Raw genomic sequence first — 17729 nt, 5'->3', positions numbered from 1 at the left:
TGGCTTCCTTAATCGCGGTGACCTTTGGTAGCCAATCCATGTTAAGACATCTTAAGATTTTATTAGTAGCAACATCATTAGGGGTAGTTCTATCAAGAGCATTTAACCGATTGATTAGATGAGAAAATTGCTTTTGCATATCGGTAATGGTTTCACCATCCTCCATATGAAAAAGGTCAAATTCTTGAGTTAAAGTGTTGGTTCTAGCTAGTTTGACATCATTGGTTCCCTCATGGGTAATTTGCAACGAGTCTCACATAGCTTTAGCACTAGTACAACGAAAAACCCTATAATACTCATCAACACCTAAGGCGACGATGAGAATATTTCTGGCTTTCCAATCATAGCTATACTTTTTCTCATCTTCTTCATTCCATTGTGCTTCAGGTTTAGGTATAACAGCAACATCCAGATTGGTTATGGTTATTTCCATATGACCATCTTGGATGACTTTCCATACCTTCCTATCAATAAAGTTGATATGGATACACATACAATCTTTCCAATAACTGTAGTTTTCACCAGTAAAAATAGGCGCCCTATTGTATGCCCCTTTAGGATCGTTACTCATTTTATAAAAAGTTATATGCAAAGCACTAGATGAATCGACGCTCGTGATACCACTTGTTAGACGATAATACCGATCTAGAAGAGGGGTTAAATAGATCAGTATTTGAAATTTAGAGCTTTTTAAAAATGTTTTCAACGGTTGCGAAAGCTCCCTAGATTACAATCGTCTAAACGACCCGTTAATAGAAAGATCGAATATGCGTGAAACCGAATGAAATAACTACGATAGAGATAATCAACCACTATCTAAATCAATCGATTAACTACCACAATCCTTGATATTGTTACCTCTAATAATGTGTTAACACAAAGCCGAGAGCAAGTAAATATTAATAGATTTGTGTGAGATTAATTTTATTGAACACTTGGTGAGCACTCCTCACCAAGTCTCAATTTCACTCAAATTGAATGTGTAGAACTTTACTCAGTTGCAATCAAAGTGATTGCACCAATTTATCAAACAACTAATGTGCACAACAATCAAGCGAGATTGATTTTACTATTAATTTCACATAAAACGTAATTAATGCAAAATTTAAAGAGTTAAGAGAAAGAGAGAACAACACCGGATTTGTTAAGGCAGTTCCCCTATCGTCCTCGCTTAGGGTACATCTGCCCTTAATTCTAAATCTAGAATTGAGATGTTTTTATTAACAAGTTGTAAAGTTAATACAAGAGAACAAATGATCACCACCAATCAACCCCTAGTGTTGTTATAGATCCTATTTGCTTCTCTCCCCTTGATTCGAGTTGAACCAAGTCCTTCAAACGCTTCGAACAAACCTCTGGTTACAACTACCTTATTGCATGAACTCCATGTTCTCCAAAACTTAAGCTCAGCTGATTTTGACCGCAAGTCGCTTGAACCCTAAGCTTTCTTCACAATCCTCTGGTTACCGTTACTTGTTTGACCGAACCCACCGTTCTTCAAACTTTTCACTCGGCTGAATCTGTGAAGCAAAGGTTAGTGTAAAAAACCCCAATTCTTGGAGGACAAAACCCCAATAGTTTTATTCAAGAAAAACCCACACAAAGCCTCAACCCAAACTAAGATTACACAATCCTATTTGGACGTTATCACCACAACAATGCACAATGATCAACAAAAATTGTTATGTGTATTTGTTAAGAAATGCAATGGAGAATGAAGATGAAGAACACTTTGGTTTATATCTTTCACTTTTTTTGTTATTGATTGAAGAATAGACTCTAGAATATTTATATGACGCATGAACCAAATAACAGATATAACAAAATTATTTTGCATAATTACACAACACAAAATTGAGCCCAAGCAGCGACCGCTCGACCTGTTCACACAGGTCACTCGACCTGTTCAGACCCGAGGCAAAATTATTCAAGTGAAGCAGGCGATGAGTCGACTCAAACAGGGGATGAGTCGACTCAACAGAGTTTTTCCAGGGTTGAGTCGACCTATGACTCGACCTGTTCAGACTTGTGGCTACATGGTTCAAATGGAAATAGGCAATGAGTCGACGCAACATGTGGATGAGTCGACTAATTCAGTTTTCCCAGGATTAAGTCAACCTGTGACTCGACCTGTTCAGACCCGAGAGTTACACTCCGAGTCATGAGCCGACTCACAGTTCTTAAACTCACAAAAATGAGTTTTGAGATGTATTTTGATCAATTTAAACCAATCTCTTATGAACCTAGGGTATTAACGATGATCAAGTGCATGATTCACATCTATGATATGCTCCTACATGCCTGGACACGTTGAACTTATATTTTGAACATGTTAGAGGATGAATGCATTATATGATATGATGACACCGTCCAAAGTACACGTTATGGGTGACTAGAAAGGTTTGACATCATTAAAATAAGAACTAGGCATATTTTACCTCATACTGTCCATCATGGACATCTTGCAAATAATAAGGAATAAAGGTGTTGTTGTGTGTGGTAGGTGGCTTGTTAGAGATCTTCTTCATTTATTTATTGTTTTATTGCAATTTAGTGATTTTAGTGCTCTAATCTTGTAACATCGGGAACATGACTTCTTGTTGTGTTTTGAGTTAATGTCGAAATATGTTGATTGAAGTTGAATACTTTATTTGCGAGAGTTAAATTGAAGTTGATATTGTGTTATTTTCCGTTGCATGTTGTCACATGTTTTGATGAGTTTTTGGTGTTGATCGTTGGTGACACCTTAAATTGTCGAGTAGTTCTTTTTATATAAGTTTTTGGGTTTAGGGTGTTACAAAATACACGTGAATCAGTTTCAAATAGGTATAGAAAACCAATACCATAACCAATAGACATAGGAGCAGTAATTGAAGTTGTAGCACCGACAACATTTTTTATCCCTACCTTTAATAATTTTGGACATTATGTTTTCCAGTGCCATTTTTCCTTTCAAAAAGCACATTTATTAGTTCTAGCACCAATGCTCCCTTAATGTTTTCCTTTGTTAAGATAAGCAACAAATACAAATGGATGAGGTGTATGAGTTCCCTTTTCTGAATGCAAATAAGGGGGAAGCTTGACTCTAATTTCTTTTGCCAACAATTCATTAACAATTGAGTCAATATTGGGAAAAGGAGAATAATTTATAATACCCCCACGAAAACCCTCAAAATATTCACGAAGAGCCATAAAAATTTTAATCATACCTTGCTTTTCTCTTTGGTTAGTGTATGCATTGACTACTTTTAATTCAGCTGATTCCACGAGAGCCAATTGATCTCACAAACTAGTCATAGCCGAATAAAACTAATGAATGCTCGTATCATTCTATTTAAGAGCTCTAGTATCACTTTCTTACTAATAACGTTTTGTAAAATTAGACTAAGTATACAAAAATCCCAAGTGGTCCCAAACCTCCTTAGCAGTATCATTTTTTCTAGTTGCATACATATTGATTGAAAAATATAATTATCGATCCAAGTAACAGTCTTTGAGTTACTAATATCCCATGTATCTAAATCTTTTGCATATTTTACTTCATCTTTTTATCTGTGGGCTTAACAGAGGTCCCATCGACATAACTCCACGTCCCTTTTTCTTTTAAATTTTTTTCATTATATAACTCTAATAAAAGTAATTTTTTTCATTCGATTAGACACTGATAGATTCAATAAAATCATATTATCATTATTCATTTCAAGAAATCAAAACATTCCAATATAGCAAACACGTCTTACTCATAAACACATACCAATATAACAATTTGTATTAAGATTTGAGAAGCTGCAATGAAAAAGCAGAGGGAAAGAACAAACTGAACTTTGATGCAGATATTGAGTAAGAGTTGTCACCAAACATCCAAGGTCCTAATATAATCAACCAAGATCTTTGTTACCATGTTAACATTACATTTTCATATAGAAATAAAGAAGAAAAATGACCAGGTTTAATTAGAAATGACAAAAGTATCACAATAAAAAGTAATAGAAATGCATATATGCTAAAGTAATAAATGACTAAATTACCCTCTACAATATTTATCTAACAAGTATATGATGTTGGAGTTCAAATGATTGTTTGAATTTTGAAGAAATTTTTGATAAAAACAAGGGGTTACTTTTGACATACTTAATGGTGGTGCTCATTCACACACGTGAAAAATAAAAAATGTCTCTTAAATCTAAAAATACACTTCTGGATGCATCTCATATACACCATATTCCTTCGTAAACGAGCCACCATTATTCTGCTAAAAATAGTCCAAAATATACTTCGAAATAAATTTGAAAGAATACTTTCGTAGAAATAAAAATATAGCTCCTTAAACATTACCAGATATAAAATAGAATTTCAAATCATTGTGTGTAAAAACCACAATCAAAACACAATTTTAGCACATTACTAATTTTAAATAGTTTTTCAATATCATTGTGCTGTTTCTGGTTCTTGATAACTGGTCTCCTCTTTGTTATTGTTGTGCAGTGTCTAGAAGAGGAGTAGAAAAAATGGATTGTGCAATGGTAACTATCAAGTGTGAGAGGAGCATAAAACACATTGGAATCATGAAACCATGAAATTGAATGGATGCATTAAAATTTACATGTACATTATCAGTTAAAAGAGATAGAGAACAAAGGTAACTAGAGGAGCAATCAAGGATGGAAAAAATCTCGATTCATGTTCTAGAAAATTATCGGCCATGAGATGACTCAACTGTATAATCTGAAAATATATTTTAAAATTTGTTTCGGAAGTATATTTCAAAAATATTATTTTAGCAAAATAACGGTGTGACTCGTTTGCGAAAAAATATTATGTATATGAAATACTTGTGAATGTATACTTCTAGAGTTTTGAAGGGCAATTTTGAATTTTTATAGAGCAACTCTTCACCACTAAGCCTGAGAAGACGAGGTTTTAACTTGCCACTCCCCGTTTGAATCTGACACCCCCATTTCATATAAATAGACAATGCCCCTGCAACAACTTTTCACTCATTTTTTGAAATTCACCTCTCACACGCTCGATTTTTGAATTCTCTAGGGCGATAACAGAAATTTCAATTGGCCTATCAGAAATTTGAAAAATAGTATGTTTCTTTACCATAAATAATGAAAATTGCATGATTTTGTATCATAAATTTCAAAATTTCCGATAATAATGAAAACATTTACCCCAAAAATTTCACAATTTGCGGTACAAAATGATCTATCAATCCCCAAAAATTTTAGAATTCCAGAAAAATTGGGAAAATTTAAAATTTAGTGAAACTTCCACTAGCTATTAATCCTTTTTTATTTTATTTTCATTTTTTTCAATGAATTACAGGGGAAAAGATGACACTATTATAGGCAGAGCGACAAATAGAGCGATAGACCAGGCTGAGGCTGGTGAGGCTGAGACTTCCCAGATACGGGTTGGACGAGTGGTTCCAACTGCTTCACACCAGAAATGGTTGGCTGAGCAAGGGCAATTCTGCACACCCTATAACACCTGATGCCGAGCGGTTAGATCAGTTGAGTAGCCCATAGATGATGTTGAGGTTGTTCATGCTCAAGATGTTCATGACCCAATGGTCGAGACAAATGCGACACATATTTCTATTGAGGTGGTTACTGATGAGGTGGCAAATGAAATGGTCCAGTCAGATGCTACTGTTGTAGATGAGGTGGTCCAGTAAGATGTTGTATTAATGATCCGGTCCCATATGCTACTGCTGACATAAAGGTTATAACTCCTTTAACCGAGCCGTTTGTGCACATTGATGGAGGACTCCCGGGAGACCCATTGACCAATCGGTGTTATCGAGTATGCTGGCCATGTGGCATACCGACTATGGCAGGAAGAGGTATGTATATTTTATGTTTAACTTTAATTTATTTATTATTGTTCCATGAAAGATAACTGCTAATTGTTTAAAATTTGTTTGTTACAGAATCGTCTCCCACTGAATGTGACATCGCACGAGTCAAAGATTAAGAACTTCCTAAAGATTCTGATGCTTGAGCAGGTCAGCCGTATTGTACATGAGTTTGAGCTTTTTGATTTTTCCAACTGCTCACTTAGCATTGCTCGACACTCCATTTGTTATTGCTTTTATTGAGCGATGGCACAAGGAGGCATCTTCATTTTATCTTCCGTTTGGTGAGATGACTAATACTATGAATGATGTCTCCTCATTGTTTCATCTCCCCATCACCGACCGATTTTGGACGACACCTGATATTGGCCTGTCGCTTGCATGTTTGACTGTTGCACAAGATTTGAGAGTTTTTGAGGAGGCCGTGTTGGAGGAATTTGACTTTAACAGGGGAGCTCACCTTCACATGTCTTGGCATCGGGATAGATACAAAGAGCTTGTTGCGAAACAAAGTTATAAAGCTTCCTCTAGGGTGTACCTGCTACATCTAGTAGCATGACCATAAATTAACATTTGACAATAGATTACATAACTTAAGAAAAAAAATCTATACACTACCAGATGATTCTGGACGTTTCATCATCTTAATTATGTCATCGTCAAACCTTGAAATCTTAGCACCTAACTTGACCGACCATTTTCTTAACTTACAACGAAATGATCTACCCATATCCTTCACATCTTCATCGGTCTTCAACTCAATAAAGTTGTATTTCACTCTTCCATCATTATCAATCCAATCTTCAAGAAACTTGATCTTTCTCACCTTTCTGTTTCTTAAGGCGACGAGAGATATGGTGCCATCCGGAGGCCGGAACTCTACGGGAGGTGAAGCTCCGATGAAGTACACTTATGCCTTAATCAAAAATTGAGGAAGAAGTATTTTGAGATGTTTTTATCAAACAACAGGTGACCCACCTATTTATACAACTTTTTATTTATTCGAGACCATACAAAACTGTCGATGTAACCACAGTCGTCTGAAACTGTCGACAAAATCCGAACAATTAAAATTTCAAACAAATAATACTATCAGAAATTTCACTTTGATTGAAATTTCTAGTATAAAATGGTATTTTTAGAATTTCAGATAATATCTGTAAGTTCATGTAAATTTCAGAAATTCCGCTATACTAAAAATTATAAATACACTATCAAAATTTTAGTTTGCCTATCGAAAATTTAGTTCGTATCAAAAATTCTGATTTGTCTATTAAAAATTTTGTAGAGGGTGTCAGGTTCAAATGTGAGTTGGAAAATTTGGCCCATTGAAAAAAAAAGTGTTCGGGCCCAGTCACTGAATTTGGGCATTTGAAACCGAGTGTAAACCCAGTGACCCATTAACCACACACTTCCCTTGTAGTAATTGATTGCAACGGAAATCATATCTATTTTCTTTGGAAGTTGAGGTTGAGCGTTAAAGTGCGAAAAACAAAGCCTCATCTACTTCCTTCCCTTTCTACTGTTCATTGGAATCGTTGTAATTAAAGGAGAAAAATATCTAACACCATGTTTTCTCCCTCCACACCCTTTCCTTCTAGAATTCTTCATTCTCCTTCAGGTATACTTGTTCCTATTTATTCTTTTTTTCTTTCTAACTTCTGGAAATGCAACTATGTATTTCAGTTATAATTTATATATTTTGTAATTTGTGTCCTTTTTGTGTATCTATTCACACACATTCAAGAAATTTATCGTTGGAACCCTAATGGCGGGAGCAGTCGTTGGGTTTTTGCGATTTTGGTCGGTGTTGCAACATTCATTGAAGCACGGACACCCCGAACACAACTCTGACACTGACACGTGGCACCTGTAATAATTTGGAAAACTGAATAAATTAAATGTAATCACAAATGACTTTTTTCAGAGGTGTCCGTGCTACATAGGTGAATAATGATATCGGCATCGGTATCTTTCGATACCGTTTTGTCGCGACTGTTTTCGCATTTAAAAACTGTTTTTTAAAACTTTGGCTGCAACCACTATTGTTGACAGCGGCTTGTGGGCTAAAAGTGCCGCACCAAACCGTGCCACTGCTATGCTATTATACTATAGCGCGCTATTATATATTAAAATAGCAGGGCAAGATTGATAGAAAAATGATAAGTTAGAAGCTCAAACACTACTTGAAGTAGTTTATAGAAAAAATGTCAATAAGATAGTAAAAAAACACTATGCTTGTGAGAAAAAAATGTTACTAGACATGTTTATTTTAGTTATATGAGCTTATAATCTATAGGCTATCGGCTATAAAGTTGAAAGTTGGTCTTGCCAAATAGAGCCACGCGTACACTTCGTTTACCACTTGTGTGAACGGTGTTAACCATTTGAAATGCTGTCGAATTTTGCTGTCTTGATGTTTAAGTATCATTTTTGCATTTTCCATTCAGCTGCTATCTTTATTGAGAATGTGTTATATTTTGTGCAGTTGTGATGCTTCATGAGCAAGCTGCTCCTGCAGTTTCTTCTTTACCTTCTAGTTTTGCTGCTCAGTCTTTTCCTACCTCAGTTCTTTTGCAAGAGAATCGGGATGAGTATAGACCTCTACTTCATATGCATAAAGAAGACAAGACATCCCAGGTTCAGATTTTGTTAGCACACGTCAAACTCGTCTCTCTTAAAAAGCATATAATTGGGATACTTTTTATCATTTTTTTCTAGATCCTTTTAGTTTTGTCGCGTCTCGCGTGTAATGTAATGTTCCCCATTGTATATGTTATCAATTTATATTCCTTTTATTTTACTGAAGGCAGCCTTAAATACAAGGGTAATGGATGCGATGTCCGTTCTTGAGAGAAACAATAATGACGATGTTGATGAGTCGGCGCATAACTCTATGCGGCAGTTGCATCTTCGGTGTCATTTACAGAACTTGTAAGATACATTGATTTGCACTCATGCTAATTTTACCAGTTGTAATAGCTAATTGGAATTTTTTGCACATTCAAAGTTGGCTCCTTATTAGGGTTTTTGTATCGTCTAATTCAGATTGGCTTCTTCGCCGGAAGAGGATTTAGTTTCCTCTTCTTCAACTATGCAGCCCGTTGATGATTTCCAATGGAGTGCACTTTCTCTTGCCAAGCAAGCCCTATCAGCCTCAAAACAAGCCGCTGCAGTGGCTGAAGAATTGAAATTGATTAAAGTTGACGATAATAATGATTCATCACCTCTCAGGTTAGTTCTAGCTTTACCGTGTTAACTTTGCATCCTTGATTTGGTATTAATCTATTCACAGGATACTTCGTTGTGATTAACACCTAAAACTTGCAATTTATTCTGGCTTCCTCTAGTTTGGCCGACTCTTCAATTGGAATGAATAAAATCGTTAGATCAACACGGCTTAAAGAAAGGCGATCTAAACAGATAAAAGTGTCAAACTCAAAGGTTCTTGATGAAGAAAGGTACCTTACAAAAAAGTCCGATGTAAAGAGAAGGTTACATGTAGAGAAAAAGTTAAAAGAAGGGCTTGATGGAAATGATGCCCTGCGCTTGTTCTTACGGAGTCCTGAAACAAAGCAACTTTTGAACCTTGAAGAAGAGTCTCAATTGATTGCTCAGATACAGGTGTTACTAAGAATTCATTAGAATGTTTTGTATGCTCAATTAAGGAACTTCTTTTGCCATAATGTGGAACATGCAACAGGGTTTATTTAAATTGAAAGAAACAAAGATCAAGCTTCAGTCTCAGTTTGGGAGAGAACCAACGATGCACGAATGGGCAGATTGTGTGGGCCTAAGCGGCCGTGTCCTTCAGGCACGGCTTCATTCTGGTAACAAAAGCAAAGATAAGCTGATTCTTGCCAATTTACGCCTTGTAGTTCACATTGCTAAATATTATCAGGGGCGTGGTCTCAGCCTTCAGGACTTATTGCAGGTATCCCTCACTACCAAATCAGTTTGTATTTCATTTCTAATCCATATATCTGTAGTTAATACTTAGTTTGCCGTATATGTGTTCTAAATTATACATGAAAAATGAAAACTCAAAAATAAATGTCTGGCTAAAGTCAGAGCTGCAATTGTAGGGGAAAAACTTCAGTTAAAAAGATATCTCTTATTTATTTATTTATTTAGAACTGTTACAGTAATCATCTTAATGGCACAATTAGAAGCTACATATTTTACATTACTTTTATGGTGATATTTGTTATAGGAGGGAAGTATGGGCCTTATGAGAAGTGTCAAAAAGTTCAAACCTCAAGCTGGTTCCCGGTTCAGTACTTATGCTTACTGGTGGATAAGGCATTCAATAAGGAGGGCTATATATATGCATTCCAAAACAATTCGTCTTCCGGTAAAAACAATTAGTTCATTTCTTTAGAATCTAGTTGGCTAAACTTACGCTTTTTTCTTCTTTTTGAAATGTAAATTGTCAGTGTTCATGAGATTATTGTATATGAACAAAGAATAAAACATACTATTGCATCACAATTTATTCCTAATATGTTCTTTGTAAAGCAAAGATCTTTTCTATTTTTTAAATATGGTACCAACATACTATTTTCAGGAGACTTTCTACGCTCTTTTGGGTAAAGTTGCAGAAGCAAAGAAATCGTACATTATAGAAGGAAACCTTAACCCTACCAAAGAAGAAATAGCAAGGCGAGTAGAAATTACAGTAGATAAGTTGGAAATGTTGCTATTTTCTTCAAGAACTCCGCTTTCGATGGAACAAGTTATTTGGTCAGACCAGAACACAACTTTCCAGGTACGACCTTAAAGTAGACATCAATTTTTTCCTGCAAAAACATCATTTAACAGATCTAACAATTGAAAACAGTGATAAAAACCGTCTGTATTGGTATACAGAGTCTTTTGCTTATGCTGATAACTGTTGAAAACAGTGATAAAAACCGCCTGTCTTGATATACAGAGTCTTTTGCTTATGCTGATAACTGTTAGAACAAATTGGAGGAAATGTAATTGCTAATAAAGCCAAAATGTAAATAGCCTGCAAGAATCACCTCAAATTTGCAGTTATTACATTCTGTTGTGCCTGATGGAAAGGATCCATGAGCCATCAGCAATGGCCAAAAGATTTCTTTTCAATGGTGTGAAGGAGATGCTAGATCATATTGCTAAAATTTAGTAAGGGATAAGCCTGGGAAGCATAAAATAATACTGACAACATGAGTATCAAACAAACTGAATAAACTAGTTCAACAAAACCAGGTATTTTGATTTCATTGCTCAATCTTTTGGTTTAGTGTTTTGAGAGTAAATTGAACCGAGTCACATGTTTAAATATGTTCCTCACAAAATCGTATATATATACATTGTATAGGTATTAAGACATGAGAAATGTGACGTTAGTCTTGTTTGAGGTTGATCCTTAGGCTAAACTAGATTAAATCATGAATAAAACATACTAAATATGCCCGTGGTATTGATTGAACTCGAGCCACTTAACCTGATTATGTTCCTTATAGAAGCCGGCCCATTTAACTCTAGACGTGTTAATTTGCACCTCTTTATGGTATGCTTGTGCTAGACCTCTCATTAAGGTACTATGAAGCACAAACACCGGAAATACGACACTAACATTGACACATCGACCCCGATAATAATTTGAAAAAATGATTAAATTAAACGTAATCACAAGTGTCGGTGTCGGTTTCGAATACCGAAACTGACACAGATACACTCTTTCTCTTTTTTAGAGGAGTCGATGCTACAGTGTTAAGGAATTAAGAAAAACAGATTGTTTAGTTTTGTAGTAGTTATTATATTATTAGGAGCAGTTTAGTGTCTTGTTATATTATTAGGAGCATTTATGCCTTTTTAATTAGGTGTATTTAATTATTTATGTTTATAATAAATAGGAGAAGATAGTGGAGAGTTTATTATTTTGGAATTTTACAGGAAAGGAAAGGGGTCATTTTGGTATTAGAGGAGGTGCAGTCACTAGAAATTCTACGACATCTTTCTGTAATTAAAAGGACTTCCCCAATTTCCTTCTTCTGTATCAGTTGGTTTCCATCAACAGATGCCAGAGCAATTCTGAAGATCGGGTATGCTGAAAATTTTGGCATGAAGATGGCTGCAAGTTTGATTCCAAGATTTGATGGAAGGGATGCCAATTGGTGGCTGATCTAGGCAAAACAATACTTTGGGTCAAGAAAGATGAACGAAGGGATGAAATTTTGTTGGGTTATAACTTATAAGTAGAACAATCTAAATACTTGTTGGTTGGATTTTGCAAAGGCCGCTTTCAAGAAACTCCAACCAGAAATTTGGGATTGTCTTATGGACTTAGAGAATGAAGAACAAAATAACCATGGCGTGTATCAAATTCGAAACCAGATGCAAGAACCACTAGCATCTTAAAATAACTTGTGATGAAGTTGAGGGCACACGGATCCAAAAGAACATTGGAAAAGTAGACCGTACAGTGGAAATCAATTTTGATCGTGAGGGTGACAAAGTGAAAATACAAATGACTTAAGGGTTCAGAGAAGTCTTGGAGAGTTGGCCATTCCATCACAAGCAGAAGACTTGCTACCGCCAACAAAACCTTTCGAGGCTGGCTTGGCAATTAACTCAAAGGAAAGGCCGGTGATGACGATAGAAATTGAATAGAAAGATCTCTTGAGAGGATGAGAGAGCATGATACAAATGTTGTGCAGATGCCATTCCGTGCTTGTTCGGCAATCTCTGCTGTCACCAGTGATATCACTTAAGAAATTCTACAACATTGAAAATTAGAAAGTTGGGGTTCAGAGATGGACCAAATGAGCGGTCACTGTCCACCGCCTGAATGGTTAGACCAACAACCACCATTTTCGAAACCATCAGACGTCGGGTCTCACATGGTGTTTTCTGCTATTCCTAAAGATAAAGTCTAGGAACGAGAAAATTCAACTGCCGGTGCCGCCGTCGGCCCAACAACCTGTCACGAGAGGAGTGACAACATCGAGCACATTTGATTCGGGAGGAAATTTTCCTATTTCATGTACAACTCAACTCAATCTTTCTACTTCAAATTATGGGATACGGAATAATACATTTTTCTAAAGTGTATTTCTTTCACCTTGAGAACAAGGTGTGGATCTTTAGGGCGGAGTATTGTTAGACCCTCTCATTAAGGAAAACTGACTGTTTAGTTTTGTAGCAGTTATTATATTATTAGGAGCAGTTAAATGACAATTATTATATTATTGGGAGCAGCTCTGTTTTGTTAATTAGGTGTGTTTATGTTAAGAATAAATAGGGGAAGATTAGAAGAAGTTTATTATCTTGGAATTTGATTGGAAAGAGGCCATTTTAACATTAGGGGAGGCGCATGCCCTCGAAGTTCTCTGGTACTTTTGTTGTTGTCACCTAACAAATCACTCTGCCCCTTTCATCTCTCAGTCCTAGTTACACCCCTGGCCGATATAGTAGAAAATATAGTTAAGTCTCGACTCAAGTGGTTTGGGCATGTGTGAACAAGACATGAAGACTCCGTACTTAAGAGAGTAGATGAAATAGAGGATAGCCCAATTGCTAGCGACTGAAGAAGACCAATAACAACTATAGGAGAAACTATCAAGAAAGACTTAGGTCAATGGTTTGGTTGGATAATGTTGAGTTATTGTTTTATAGATACACTATTATCAGGGCTGTTCATAGTTTGGTTTTTCAAAACACCCATCCAAATTTAATGTTTACCACATAATTAAAACGAAACCACATATTTTTCCCAAAACTGATTTTAATCATAATGAATCAGATATAAATGGTGTAAAGCTGGTTCTAACTTTGAACGGTTTCAACTAATACTCACATCAGAATACATGTCTTAAGCAATTTTTTCGATCAACCTCGTAAAATTTTGTTTAGAAAATTTGATAGAAAAGAAAAGAATAATTGTATTCATAGGAGACGTAGAAAAAGTCCCAGTTTCAATAGATATTTACTTCTCAATCAAACAACGCCAAAATAAGTTCAAAATACAATATTGCTACCTGAAATTTTTTCTCAATCAATCTCAAAAAATCCCAAGAAAATATGACGGAAGAAAAGAAAAAAAACCGGATTCTTAAAAAGAACAGTTTAGAGCCTGATTGAAAATAGAAGATAGAAAAGAAAGCAAACGAGGGAAAAAAACAGAATAAAAAGAGAAAAAGTCCTCTTGTAGAAGAATCTATTCAAAGCCACGTAGAAATAAAAAAATGAGCAGAATTATAACATGGTGAAAATAGAAACTAAGAGAAATAAGATAAAGGTTGAAGGAAGTAGAAAAAAGAGGAAAAGGCGGAAGACGGCCACCACACCCAGCTCTTAGCACAGCTGCTGGTGCGATTCCCTCAAGAACTCCTGCCCCTGCTATTTGGATAGTTGGTTTTGCAGCTTTTCCTTTCCCGCTTTCATCTTCTACCTCTTGAAATTGGGATTATCAATTTCTCAGACTCAAATCAAATCAAAATCTCTTCTTCTGCATCTTCATGATCGTCAGCGGAGCTGATGTTGATGCCAAGGTTGTCAAGATCGAGATCTTGCATAAGATAAGGAGAGAATAACAAGATCGTAAAATATAAAATCGTATTCTATAGACATATTTAGAGTATTTTTACATGATATATTTTGGTAGGCAAGTGTATCCGCGAGAAAATGACTCTTTCGTATTCTATAGACATATTTATTGAGTTTTTATACTTTATTACTACCACATGGAGCATTTGTTAGACATTAGGGACATATTTGGTCAATTACTAGGATTATCATAAGTCAATTAGTTAAAAAACAAACTCTACAAGTGAGATGTTTAATCTCTAAATCCTAATTCTAAAACTTCATTTCAAAAGCAGGCATTTGTCTCCGCCGAACCGTAATTGTTGCGCCTCTGCATCTTGTCATCCTTCTCACCTTTTAATGATAGTGACGGGAAAACAGCCAATCATTGCCGAAATTGGCAAAGATTGCACAAAATCAATGTTTTTACGATTTTTTTTCTTCATAATTTTGCTACAATATAAGATTCTACATAAGATCGGGATCGTTGGGGGTTGGGGGACAGTGAGATCGTAAATCTTAGACTCGGCATGTTTAGGCTCTTCTTGGTCTTCAACAAAGCTGATGCACAAATGTTCTCGTTTTTTCTTTCTTTCTTTCTTTCAAGTCTTTTCTTGAGAACATGTTTAGACTCAAACGTATTCACTTGAGTTATCCGATTCAATATTACAATACTGGTAAGTGGTAGCCAAACCAATATCTACAACCTAAATGGATCGGTCCAAGTTTTTTAAACAAATGAATCACATATTTTAAAAAGGTATGATGTGTTTTTGGTTTTAGTTCAATAAAACTAGTTTTTATGAACAGGCATAACTGGTTTTAGTTCAATAAAACTAGTTTTTATGAACAGGCATAACTATTATACTTCTAAGATTCTCTTGTACCGATGAAGTTGCATTTCATATTGTCCCCAGCTTCCTAAGGGTGGAGATGATGTTCCCGAATTCATGTTATTCAGATTATTGAAACTTTAATCTCTTACTCTTTTTTCTACTTTGATATCTCTATTGTTAACACTAGTTTCCATACACTGCACTGCAGCACTGGCTTTAAGTTTTTGTCATGCTGTCTTGATGTAAATTTCCATTAAGCTGGTCTGCAATTGTTGTATGATCAACGTAAACCCTCGTTTTTTTTCCAGCAACATGATATAAGAACTGTGCCAAATTGACCAAAGTTTTATCATAATTGCAGGAGATTACTGCAGACTCTACAATTGAGATCCCAAATGTATATGTTGCAAAACAACTAATGAGGAGTCATGTACACAGCCTCCTAAACACATTGAGCCCAAGAGAAAGAAAGGTAATCAGATTGAGATTTGGTATTGAAGATGGCTATGAGAAATCTCTGTCAGAAATTGGCAAGGTGTTAGGTGTGTGTAAGGAAAGTGTCAGAAAGATAGAGAGTAAAGGATTGAACAAGCTCAAACAGTGCCTTGTTGATCAACAGCCTGATGCATATGCAGACTTGATTGTATAGATCATCAATAGCATATACACAATGGCTGTGCAATTATATTGATTATCGTATATATTAAATTTTAGATTATAAATTTAATCATTTAGATATTCATAAGTATATATTTAGTAGAAAATATAATAAGTTATTTTAAAAAAAGGTGATATAATGAAATATCAATTGCTTTTTGAGCTATATAAATTTATATATTTGATATATGTGAATATTTTAAATTTAACTGTTGGTTTAATTAGCCTGTTTGGAGAACTTATTTAGTTACATAATTTTTGTGAAATTGTTTAAAAGAAATTATGAGAATAATTTTTGACATGTTTATAAGTTGGTATTTCAATAAATTGTTTTATTTTTATTGAAAATAATTTATAATTTAAATACAAATAACTTGGTTTTCTTTTATCTTATCTTTAGTTATAATATTGTGTTACAGAAATAATTTATACATATATATTTGATAACAATGCTTAAGAAATTTATTTATAGGACACGCATCAATATATATTTTTTTTGGAAGAACTTGTTATTTGTTGTTGCCTCTTGTGAGATTAGTCTTTGGAATGCATTCAATGAATATTTGGTTTATAAAAAAAAATGTATTTATACAAACAACTTAAGTTAACTTTTGCATTGGAGTTTATATTGATATTTAGACTTTTAAAAATTATAAATTTATAAGGAGGATATACGTTGTTATTTATTTGATACACTCTTTAAATCGGAAAGGTTTTGTTTTCGGAGGTTAAAAGCTCTCGAATATAAATTTTTTGTAATTTAAACAGTGTATTGGTTTTTAACTACATATGCTGACTTAGATTTGTACAAATGATTTTGTTGTCATGACATGTTACCGAACTTAATATGTTTTTGTTAGAAATGGATGGAAGAGATCAAATAGAGTAACAAAAGTGAAGTTAAAAGACTAATTTGTAACATTTTTTAATTAAAGGACTAAAATGGTTGGTGACTAATTATGCCTTAATTTTTTTAGTGTTCTCAGCCATATTAGCCCAAGAGTCTTTAAGAAATGCTTCATTTCTGATTTGAGTCTCCTTCAAAGGGTCTGAGGTGGCATAAAGCTGAGTAGCATCCACAAACCTGATTCATCAGAGCTTATGTTTGCTATCTACTTACCCTCATTTCCATTTTTATTTCCCATGAGATTACAATCCATTGAGTTCACGGGGTTACCAATCTTATCCTTATCAGTCACTGCCTGTTGAGATGTGATTAAAGCATTATGGATTACAAAATCATCACTATCTTTTATCACTCCACTGATCTCACCCACATGATTTTGTATTGGATTACTCTGGTCAGGCACTACATTAATATGATCTTTCTTTTTGTGTTTAGTTTTTTTACTATGGCCTTTAACATGCTTACTAGTAATTCTTCTACAGTTAGAGTCGGTGCACTACTACGAAAATACCTATCGCGACGGTTGGGAAATGGATACCATCACGTCGAGCCAATCGTTGTGAGATAAGATGTGATTATATGTATGATGTTTTCCACCACGATCGTGCGACAGTGATTGTATCTATGTAGCGCACTATCTACCACAACAGTTACTTTAAACAACCATTGTTATATTCTTTAGTACATGATATTTAACAACGATTGTACTAAACAACCGTTGTGATATATACACACTAGTTTATTATAAATTACGTGGAATGCTTATTTCGCCAATGCTCACTAAACCTATAACCTTTCAATCTGCACTAGAATATTATAATATCAAAAAATTAAGTTATATTAGAAGAGCAAATGCACGTTCAATACTTGACAAAAGTTCTTCAATTCCTTATCTGTATTTTACTCTTTAACA

At 34.8% G+C, this 17729-nt stretch overlaps 1 protein-coding gene across 5 annotated transcripts; it reads left to right on the top strand.

Moving 5' to 3' along the window:
• Positions 1 to 7286: 7286 nt before the first annotated feature.
• LOC127125795 (RNA polymerase sigma factor sigF, chloroplastic) lies at positions 7287 to 16098 on the top strand. 5 transcript variants are annotated; one of them, XR_007804808.1, is made up of 10 exons: positions 7287 to 7484; positions 8352 to 8509; positions 8673 to 8797; positions 8912 to 9097; positions 9214 to 9487; positions 9567 to 9797; positions 10077 to 10217; positions 10431 to 10631; positions 10797 to 11095; positions 15614 to 15818. XR_007804808.1 is itself a non-coding variant. In XM_051054615.1 (9 exons), the coding sequence occupies exons 1-9, from the start codon at positions 7433 to 7435 to the stop codon at positions 15899 to 15901; spliced, it is 1650 nt and encodes a 549-aa protein (XP_050910572.1). In that variant the 5' UTR covers positions 7287 to 7432; the 3' UTR covers positions 15902 to 16098. The 5 variants fall into 5 exon arrangements, 4 of the variants coding, with proteins under 4 accessions (XP_050910572.1, XP_050910571.1, XP_050910573.1 ...); XM_051054615.1 differs by lacking the exon at positions 10797 to 11095 and having other exon boundaries at positions 8352 to 8503; positions 15614 to 16098; XM_051054614.1 differs by lacking the exon at positions 10797 to 11095 and having other exon boundaries at positions 15614 to 16098.
• Positions 16099 to 17729: the final 1631 nt, after the last annotated feature.

The sequence above is a fragment of the Lathyrus oleraceus genome, chromosome 3, assembly GCF_024323335.1.
Source record: "Lathyrus oleraceus cultivar Zhongwan6 chromosome 3, CAAS_Psat_ZW6_1.0, whole genome shotgun sequence".
NCBI classification, from domain to species: domain Eukaryota; kingdom Viridiplantae; phylum Streptophyta; class Magnoliopsida; order Fabales; family Fabaceae; genus Lathyrus; species Lathyrus oleraceus.
Note: the sequence above shows the minus strand (reverse complement) of the source record. Positions and strands in the feature narration are given on the sequence as shown.